The sequence below is a fragment of the Solanum verrucosum genome, unplaced genomic scaffold (genome assembly GCF_900185275.1).
Source record: "Solanum verrucosum unplaced genomic scaffold, falcon-dt-bn FXZP01000049.1, whole genome shotgun sequence".
Taxonomy (NCBI): Eukaryota; Viridiplantae; Streptophyta; class Magnoliopsida; order Solanales; family Solanaceae; genus Solanum; species Solanum verrucosum.
The window spans coordinates 4,188,993-4,200,431 of NW_026020221.1; the positions used below are offsets into that span (position 1 = coordinate 4,188,993).

General features: G+C 32.3%; 1 protein-coding gene across 1 annotated transcript; it reads left to right on the top strand.

Annotated features, from left to right (window-relative positions):
* The first annotated feature begins 4,951 nt into the window (after positions 1 to 4,951).
* On the top strand, positions 4,952 to 9,115 carry LOC125831664 (cellulose synthase-like protein D1). The gene is made up of 6 exons (XM_049510836.1): positions 4,952 to 5,556; positions 5,857 to 6,286; positions 6,470 to 6,847; positions 7,175 to 7,550; positions 7,632 to 8,028; positions 8,156 to 9,115. Exons 1-6 carry the CDS (start codon positions 4,967 to 4,969, stop codon positions 9,099 to 9,101), a joined length of 3,117 nt encoding a protein of 1,038 aa, XP_049366793.1. The 5' UTR covers positions 4,952 to 4,966; the 3' UTR covers positions 9,102 to 9,115.
* Positions 9,116 to 11,439: the final 2,324 nt, after the last annotated feature.

Below are 11,439 nucleotides of genomic sequence, written 5' to 3' on the forward strand. Positions count from 1 at the left end.
AGAGAAGATTTGAATAATAAGTTTAGAAAAAAATAATATTGCAGATTTTTTTGTGAATGATCAGCGTGGATTGTCATATATATCTCCTATTCACGCAAACATATGATGATCAATAAAAAAATTATTAGTTAAATGCAATAATGTATATATTTATTTCAATTTGATGAGGTTCAATTATGTAATTAGTCTTACCTAACTAATATTACCTTATAGACAATATTCACTGTGTATTTTTCTTGTCATCTAACCATATGTGCTTTGTATGTGTATTCCATGTTAAATTGTTTAGATGTCATATGAACATGTGAAGAGAAAAACTATATTTTATATATTCACATATTTTCACATTTGTTGTGAGTTTTTTTTTTAAAAAAACTTGGAACATTTTAAAATAATATATTTTAAAGTTAGAAGATCTTGATAATACATTTGTGACATATATAATAATACTTTAATTTAAATACAAATACCTACCCAAATATAAATATATATTTATATTAATGAAAATATTTATCTCATAAAATTAATTAATAAATAAATAATAAAAATTAAACTAATGCAAACTTCAACTGAAGTTATTACAAGTCATATAAACTTTTCTTCGTCTAAAATACTGAAATATTAAGAAATAGTAAATCAGTAAAACAAAAGGGAAATATTTATATAGTAATAACTATTTTGAAGCAAACTTCATAAGAGTTTAAGTCACATAAGCAGCACTGATAAATAAAGTCATTCTTTTGTCTTAAGCATCAAAAACAAATCGTGACAATTCTCTAAATTTTGGAAAAGATATTCAGAAGCATATATCTACATCTTAAGAGAAATTGTTGACAAAAACAAATGAATTTAGACTACATCATGTTAACTTCATATATTGGAACATTACATACTAATGTATATATTAAGCAAAAAAATAATCATTATATCATCAAAATTATTTTCCTCAAGTACTCGAGGTTATAGAATATAACCTCTTAGGATAAAACGACATACTTCATTAGAATAGTGGTGCCTCATATTCCGCTAAACTTCAAGCTCACTCAACAACAATAAATCGCACAAAAAATTATAAAATGCAAGAAGAAGAGTAGAATATTAAAAAGTTATTGGTTGAAAAATGAGAGAAGCCCCTCTATTTATAGTCAACAAAGGGTAATATGAACAAATGTTTTTTGTGTCTTATCTGAAAAGTCATGACCTTTTCGGGAAGTCAGAACCCTTTGGAAAAGTCACAACTTATTGAAAAAGTCACAACTCTTTGGAAAAGTCACAACTTATTGAAAAAGTCACAACTCTTTGGAAAAGTCACAACTCATCGAAAAATCACAACCCTTCGAAAAAAATCACAATTTATCAAAAAAGTTACAACTCATCCAAAAATCACAACCCTTCGAAAAAAGTCACAACTTATCGAAAAAGTCACAACTCATCGAAAAAGTCTCAACCTAAGTTAGGGATATTATAGTAATTTAACATTGAAATTAGGAGTTCATGTTTTGCGTTGCACGTGATACCTATTCCAAAAATATATGAAATAGTAAATAGTATTGCTTATTTAAGCAAAGATTTGAATAATAAGCTTAGCAAAAAATAATATTGCAGATTCTTTTGTGAATGTTTAACGCGGATCTTTATATATATTTCTTATTCACGCAAATCTATGAAGATGGTCAATGACAAATTTTATTAGTTAAATGCAATAATGTATACATTTATTTCAATTTGATGAGGTAAATCATGTAATTAGTCTTATCTCACCAACATTACCTTATTGACAATATTTGCTTTGTATTTTTCTTGTCATGTAACCAGATATGCTTTGCATGTGTATTCCACGTTAAATTCTTTAGATGTCATATGAACATGTGAAGAGAGCAACTACATTTTATATATTCACATATTTTCACATTAGTTCTGATTTTTTATTAAAAAAATGCAAAACATTTTAAAATAATATATTTTGAAATTAGAAGATCTTGTTAATTTGATAATACATTTGTGACATATATAATACTTTAATTTAAATACAAATATCTACCCAAATATAAATATAAATTTGCATTAATGAAAATATTTATCTCATAAAATTAACTATTAAATAAATAATAAAAATTAAACTAATACAAACTTCAACTTGCGTTATTACAAGTCATATGGACTTTTCTTCGTCTAAAATACCAAAATATTAAGAAATAATAAATAAGTAAAACAAAAGGGCAATGTTTATATAATAATTACTATTTTGAAGTAAACTCCATGAGAGTCTAAATCACACAAGTAACATTGATAAATAAAGTCCTTTTTTTGTCTTGAGCATCAAAAACAAATCATGACAATTTTTAAAATTTTGGAAAAAGATATTTAGAAACATATATCTACATCACAAGAGAAATTGTTGACAAAAAAAAATTAGACTACATCCTGTTAACTTCATATATTGGAACATTACATACTAATGTATATATTAAGCAAAAAAATAATTATGATATCATCAAAAATATTTTCCTCAAGTACTCGAGGTTATGGTATATACCCGCTTAGGATAGAAAGACTTACTTCATCAAAACATTGGTACCTCATATCCGTTAAACATCGAACTCACTCAACGACAATAAATCACATAAGAATTTTCAAAATGAAAGAAGAAGAGTAGAAGATTAAAAAAGTTGTGGTTGAAAAATGAGAGGAAGCCCCTCTACTTATAGTCAACAAAGGGTAGTATGAACAAATGTTTTTTGTGTCTTATCTGAAAAGTCATGACCTTTTCGAGAAGTCACAACTCTTTGGAAAAGTCACAACTTATTTATAAAGTCACAACTCTTTGGAAATGTCACAACTTATTGAAAAAGTCACAACTCTTTGGAAAAGTCACAACTCATCGAAAAATCACAACCCTTTGAAAAAAGTCACAATTTATCGAAAAAGTCACAACTCATAAAAAAAGTAACTACCTAAGTTAGGGATATTATAGTAATTTAACATTCAAGTTAGGAGTTCATGCTTTTAAGGTAATATATATATATAAATAACAAGAATCCTAAGCCCGTTATATTTCTTCATATTTTTAGATTTTTTACTCCTATTGTTTTTTTACCTTTAATATGAAAAGGTTTCTTCTTTTAATATGATTTATGGTACTATATTATAAATAAATATAGAATATGTACTAAATTGGGTATTCTAAGAAGAATAACAGAGAATATGGGAAATTCGATGTTTAAAATGTGAGGGAATCCTTTATTAACATGTGTTTATTGTGCCACAACCCTTTCGAAATTTCACAATTCATCAAAAAAGTCACAACTCTTTAGAAAGGTCACAACCATTCTGAAAAGTCACATTTTTTGGGAAAAGTCACAATCCTTCTGAAAAGTCACAACCTTTTGAAAATATTACAACTCATCGTGGAATAGTCACAATATACTTAGCTAAAGAATATATAATAAATAGGTCATCAAATTGAGTATCTTATACTTAGCTTGCATATGTACAAACATAATATATAGAGAAAGTGATAATTGACTAATTTACGAAAAATCATTCAATATTGAGAATCCAATTATATCAAAGTACAAATATTATAATTAAAAAATATGTAGAACATGAAAGTCATTAAAGAGTAAGAAATTTACAATTTTTCAAAATCTTAATATATGTGACACTACCAAATTTCTAATATTAGGATATTAGAAAATGATCATTCATAATCTTAATGAGGTCATGGATTACCATGGGTAAGTTATCTAGTTAGGTGTTATTTAGCAAGATGGATAGTAATTTCGAGATAAAATGTATCATTATTTTATATGATATTTAGTTACAAATATCAATTAGTTTCAAAATTATTTATTTCATCATTTGTAGTTTGTACTATAATGATGGATCAATTATCTCGTATATATGATGGGACAACTAACTACATGCGATCTCCATACCAAACAACTCCCAAGGGAATGAGGTTCTTTACAGGAAAGTATAAGGGGACGTTTGATTTGATGACAAGTTTGGCTAGGATTAGGTTATGTTGTATTAGTTGTATTGGAATCAGTTATTCTAATTAACTCTTTCATCTTCATTTATGTTACTACTTGATTTGACATAAAATTTAAGAAAGACTTATGTTAGCTTAGATTAGTTATATTGGAATCGGATATCCTAGTTAACCCTTATGTCTCATTTTACATGGCATTATTTGACTTGACATAAAATTTAAGAAATATTTATGTTAGATTAGTTAAAGACTTTTGAAATTCATGGATTTTTTTTTTGGCACAAATATGAAAAAAAAAGCGTGTTACATAAGTATTTTTTTGTTCCATATTAGATGTAGCTTTCCATATTACTAAAAATAGTTATTCCAAATTACTTGACAATTTACCAAACAAAAAAAGAATTAATGATTTTTTTTTTTCAATTTAACCCTTATAATTAATTCTTTTTTGAAAGTGTAAACTAGTTTGTAAAATAAAATAAAAAATCTTAAAAGATAAATTAGTAAAACTAACGGTCTCGTTTATGATTTCTTAAAGCGCTTATAAAAGAAAAAGTAGAAAACTAATATGAAACTGAGGGAGTAATGATTTAACATGTTAGATGATTCGTTAATACAATGATTAAGCGATAAAAACTTTTGAATAAACATATGTCATGCATCTATTAATTTATCGTAAATAAATTTATATGGAGAGAAGAAGAGGCTAAGAGTAAAATATGGAGTGATGTTTGTTGAAAACTGATAAGTAACTTTGAAACCACTGAAAATCAAAAACATATAATTTTAGGAATATCAACAATGCACTGTTCATTTGTAAAAAAAAAATTAAAAATCTAATTAATGTCTAGGAAACAGTGCATATTTTTATGTTTGTGATAAATCATTGCATGAAAAAGCCATGAAGATGTAAATACAAACTTCTTCTTGATATAATTTTCGAACAATAAGAAAAATTGAAGAATATTTGCAATGGCAACTTCTTCGAATCCAAGAAAAACAGATCCGAACCGTCCACCACAGGCGGTGAAATTCTCACGACGCACGTCCAGTGGACGTGTGGTGAGTTTATCCCGGGACGATGATTTGGATGTCCCGGGAGATAATCAAAATGATTACATAAATTATACAGTTATGATGCCACCGACCCCTGATAATCAACCAGGGGCCGATGCTAGTGGTGACAAGCCAGATGGTCCTGGACCATATGGCTCATCGAGATTCAGGACAGAGTCCCAAAGGCGAATGGGTAGTCGTGGAGGTGAAGATGATGATGGTGGTGCAAGAGGGGAAAATGCCTCGGGTTTGGATCGTAGGGTGTCTGTATTGAAATCGAATAATAATAAATCAATGTTACTAAGGAGCCAAACTCAAGATTTTGATCATAATCGTTGGCTTTTCGAAACTAAAGGAAAATATGGTATTGGAAATGCATTTTGGCAACAAGATGAAGATTCATATGATCATGATACTGGAATGAGTATGTCTGATTTTATGGATAAACCATGGAAACCACTTACAAGAAAAAGTAAAGTCCCTCCTGAGATCATTAGCCCCTACAGGTTCGAAATACCTTACATATTTCTTCGTACATCACATTCGTGCATTTTAATGAGTTTATGAGACAGTATTGAGACTCTTCAAAGTAGGGGCAGAGCCAGGTAGGATCGAGAGGTTCATCAGAATTCAAAACCTCCTTTGTATATATAATAGATGTTGAACATTTTTTGACTTTGACTTCTTCGTGTGTTTACTTCTTCATATTTTAAACACTTTAGTGAAAATCCTGGCTCCACTCACTGGTTGAAAGCATATAATATCTTTGTGTTTTTATAAATCACACATTTTTGTTCAATTTTCAGATTGCTTATTCTTATCCGGTTAGTGGTGTTAATTTTCTTCTTGACGTGGCGTATAACTAATCCAAATCCAGATGCAATGTGGCTATGGGGAGTATCGATAGTATGTGAATTATGGTTTGCATTTTCATGGCTTCTTGATATCCTTCCGAAATTCAACCCTATAAACAGATCAGCTGATTTAGCTGCACTTAAAGAAAAATTCGAAACACCGTCTCCTTCTAATCCTCATGGTAGATCTGATCTACCAGGAGTTGATGTGTTCATTTCTACGGCTGATCCTGATAAAGAGCCTCCTCTTGTCACGGCTAATACTATACTTTCGATTCTTGCTGTCGAATATCCTGTTGAGAAAGTATCTGTTTACATCTCTGATGATGGTGGTGCTATCTATAACTTTGAAGCCATGGCTGAGGCTGTGATCTTTGGTCAGGTTAGTTTGTCTTCATCTTGTCTATCACAATTTCGACTGGATTTAAGTTATATACACCGAGGGTGTGAAGATCTTTTAGACTATCGGTGTAGTTAGACAGTTAGTTACTGTCTTATCATGTTATCAATTTTAGACTAACGGTGTATTAGTACTAATGCTAGCATTTTGTATTGTTCACTAAAGCTTTGGGTGCCATTTTGTCGAAAACATAACATTGAGCCAAGAAATCCAGATAGTTACTTCAGTCAGAAGACAGATCCAACGAAAAACAAGAAACGCCCTGATTTTGTGAAGGATCGACGTTGGATCAAGAGGGAGTATGATGAATTCAAGGTTAGGATCAATGGTCTACCAGATGTCATACGCAAAAGATGCGAAATGCATAACTCGAATGAAGAAAAAAAGGAAAAGGCACTTGCTAAGGAGAACAATGGAGGGAGTGTTCCTGAAGATTTCAAGTTTCAAAAGGCAACTTGGATGGCTGATGGCACACATTGGCCTGGCACATGGTATGAGCCTATTGCTGATCATAAAAAAGGAGACCATGCTGGGATATTGCAAGTACAGTAATTTTTATCATGAACTTGTTTATTGAAATATTTGTTTGGCGTAATACACAAACAAACACTCAAACTTGGTTTCAATTGACAACTAAACAGTCCAACTCATCCCTAATGAGTCTCGTGTACTTTCAATACTAACGTGGCACATAAAGTTGGAGTTGTCAACTGACGTAGTGGAGACGAGTTGAGGTGTTTAGATGTGTATGCTCAAAGTTGGAGTGCTTATTTGCTAGTTGAGGCCTAGTTTGAGTGTCTGTTTATGTATTACGCCTATTTGTTTTCCAAGTTACTTTTTTGACATATAGTACTTATGTTATCCTTGTAGATAATGAGCAAGGTGCCGGTAAATGATCCAATAATGGGAGGTCCCAATGAGAAGCAATTAGACTTCACCGGTATTGACATCCGACTTCCCATGTTTGCATATGTCTCTCGTGAGAAGCGTCCAGGTTATGATCATAACAAGAAGGCTGGAGCTATGAATGCTTTGGTAAGAGCTTCTGCAATTCTTTCAAATGGACCGTTCATACTCAACTTGGATTGTGATCATTATGTCTACAACTCCATGGCCATTCAAGAGGGTATGTGTTACATGATGGACCGTGGTGGTGATCGTATCTGCTACCTACAATTCCCTCAAAGATTTGAAGGAATTGATCCATCTGATAGATATGCTAATCATAACACTGTGTTTTTTGATGGTAAGAAATGTAACTTTCCAAGCATCACAATGTGTTTTAGTATTAAAATCCTAACTTGAAATATATATGTTATGATAACAGGAAATATGAGAGCTTTGGATGGTCTACAAGGTCCTGTATACGTCGGGACTGGATGTATGTTCAGGCGCTATGCACTCTACGGTTTCCATCCACCTCGAGCTAATGAGTACACCGGCTTCCTTGGACAAAACAAGAAACAAGCTAAAAATGTTGCTTTGCCATCAGAGCTAGACGACGATTCACAACCTTTAACAGGACATCCTGACTTGGACTTGCCAAAGCAATTTGGAAATTCTACAATGTTTGTTGAGTCAATTGCAGTGGCTGAGTTTCAAGGCCGACCTCTAGCCGATCACATCACTGTTAAAAATGGAAGGCCACCTGGTGCCTTGCTCATCCCGCGTCCTCCTCTAGATGCACCAACTGTAGCTGAGGCAATTGCAGTCATCTCTTGCTGGTACTTCAAAAAACTCTTTATACAATTTTACTCCCTCCGTTTCAATCTGTTTGTCTTACTACATTTAGGATTTTTATCAACTTGTTAGCTATACATTTCCACTTACTAATGTGTTTATGATTGAAAGGTTTGAGGACAAAACAGAATGGGGAGATAGAATAGGATGGATTTATGGATCAGTGACTGAGGATGTGGTGACAGGATACAGAATGCACAATCGTGGATGGCGATCTGTCTACTGCATTACAAAACGAGATGCATTCCGTGGAACTGCACCTATCAACCTGACTGATCGTTTACACCAGGTTCTCCGTTGGGCAACTGGTTCAGTCGAGATCTTCTACTCTCGTAACAATCCCATCCTTGCCAGCCCTCGCCTCAAGTTCTTACAACGCATTGCCTACTTCAACGTTGGTGTCTATCCTTTTACCTCAATATTCCTTGTTGTCTACTGTTTCATCCCAGCCTTCTGTCTCTTCACTGGCCAATTCATTGTACAAAACCTCAATGTCTACTTTCTTTCGTACCTCTTACTTATCACTGTCACTCTTGTCCTCATTTCCCTCCTTGAAGTCAAATGGTCTGGTATAGGCCTTGAGGAACTATGGCGTAATGAACAATTTTGGCTCATCGGTGGCACGAGTGCTCACTTTGCTGCTGTTATACAAGGACTCTTGAAAGTTATAGCTGGTGTTGAGATTTCATTTACATTGACATCTAAGTCTACTGGTGAAGATGAAGATGACATATATGCTGATTTATATGTAGTCAAATGGACAAGTCTTTTTATACTTCCATTGACAATTATGGTTGTTAACATAATGGCACTTGTTATTGGCATATCAAGAACAGTATATAGTATAATACCACAATGGAACAGGCTATTTGGTGGTGTGTTTTTTAGCTTTTGGGTATTGTCACATTTATATCCATTTGCTAAAGGATTGATGGGAAGAAAAGGAAGAGTCTCAACAATTATATATATATGGTCAGGCCTTATTGCTATTACTGTTTCTTTGCTTTGGATTACTCTTCAAAATAATGTTGAAGGAGGTGGCAACTTTAACATCTAGAATCAACGGTACCAAGAATGAACAACAACAGAACAAAGACGAATTTTATTGTGTCATGTCTTTAGGGGGTAACTTTTTTTTTTTTTTTGGTTTTCTTTTGATTGTGTGATGGGGCAAAAGGTCATGAATTTTCATGATTGTAATTTTATTTTATTTTTTTGATACTATTACAAGAAAGTTATTAAGTATATCAATTAGATGTAGTGTTGTAGGGTTCCCATATTTTGTTAATGTAAAGGAGGAAAGTTGATAGCTAAAATGGTATTTATTTATCAATAAAGAAAAAAAATAAGGAGAATTACACATACTTCTCCCCTATCCTCTTATTTTATTTTACTTTGGTTATCTATCCCAAGACTGATTAAATCCGAATTCATGCATTGCAAGTCTATATCTGGAGATGATGCTCCCAATATGATATTTTTTCATTTTCAGGGATTCGAACCTCCCTAATTAAGGGTGGAGAGATCTCAACAACTGCACAAACCCATGTTGGTAATTCCTCAATCCTTTATATATGATGTCAAGTGTAACATAGTTTATTTAATTTGTTCATATTTTGTGTAACAAAACTATAATGTAATCTATAGACGGGCAAGTTTGTCCCATATGTATTAATTATATGGACTTAACGTTACTCAAATTGGAGCGTACATGTCATATGCTTTAAGGTTGTTGTAAATATATTCGAAATCAAAGCTCATTTATATGAGGGATTTACTATTTAGTAAGAATGTCTGTTATTTGGTCATTTTTTTCTGGTGGCAACATATCTAGACTTGATAATAACAATCAATCTCTATATATTTAGTCCTTTAATTAAAAATTAGATTTGAAACAATGTGAAAGAGTAGCCTTGTCATTTGTTTGAATTCAAAATATTTTAGGTTTTGGAGAAATTGCGCCTCAACCAAATAAGTTCACAAATAGCAAAGAGTCATAGCTCAATATTTTATTTTTGTGCGACATTTGTCTTCATAACAATCATTTTTGTCTTTGCATAGTCACAATAAGCATAAATTTATGGAAAAACTATATAATTAGACATAATTCACTACTCTATATATTATTATTACTTATACTTTTAAAATATTATGTATCTTACCACTAATTAAGAGTTTCCTATCATATATTAAAAAAATACACTTAGATACATATATTTTTGCTACCAAATGCACTAAAATAGGGAGAGAGGTGAGCCAAATGGGGAGGGAGGTGAGCGAGATTTTGTTATGTATCTCAAATACATGTGAATCACACCAGATACACAGTAGATACATGTATTTGTATGCATCTGGTGTGATTCGCATAGATCTGGGATACCAAATACATAAGAGAGTGGCGAGCGAGATGAGAGAGAGTTGAGGAAGGCGAGCGAGATCTGCTATGTATCTCAGATACATGTGAATCCACTTTGATACAATGTATTTAGAACAAATTTGACCACGTATCTTGAGATATATATATATATATATATATATATATATATCTGAATGTATTTGGACGAACCAAAATATGATAAGATACATAATATTAAAACTAGAGTGTATTTAAGTAATTAACTCTTAATTTAGTGGGATTTATGTAAGTTTTCCCAAATTTATTTGAGAAAAGAATAGTTGTACCCAAAATGAGAAATTATTTATAAGTGGTTACCCATTTACTTTCATAGCCCTTGTTTTTAACAATAATTCGTGTTTATTGTTTGATACCAGCAAAGTATATATATATCACGCCCCGAGCCTACACCCTAGACGTGGCCAGCACTCGAAGACCATTGCTGGACCCCAAGGGAACCCTTGGCCTGGCTTTCTTAACTCAGCGGAAACCTAACTCAACAGAATAACTTCATGCAATTAAAGGTCATAAAACAACCCAACTGATAAAATCTGGCCAAAAAGGCAACTCGAGTCTCAAAATAGAATATTTACGTATATACATAGATGAGAGACTCAATACTAACTGACTAACTGTCTATGAAGCCTCTATAATACTGAGATGGATGTTAGGACAGACCTCACAACATCCTAATAAAGAAAAACTAAGAGAAGAAAATAACTGAGTCCTCCGGAATGCAAAGAGGCTCACCACTGACTTTGGAGTGCTCAACTGGACCAACGGCGTGCTGGATGCTGATCCAGGGTACCTGCGTCTGCATCATAAAAGATACAGGTCAACTGGCATCAGTACATGAAATGTACGAGTATGACAGCTAAACAACAACTTAAGCTTGAAAGGGATACAAAAGAGAACTTACCTCGGCTCTGTTCAACTTGTAACATCCGGCAATTTGAAATAGCTATGAAGAGGCTTAGAATTGGAAATAGTCGTTTTTGGA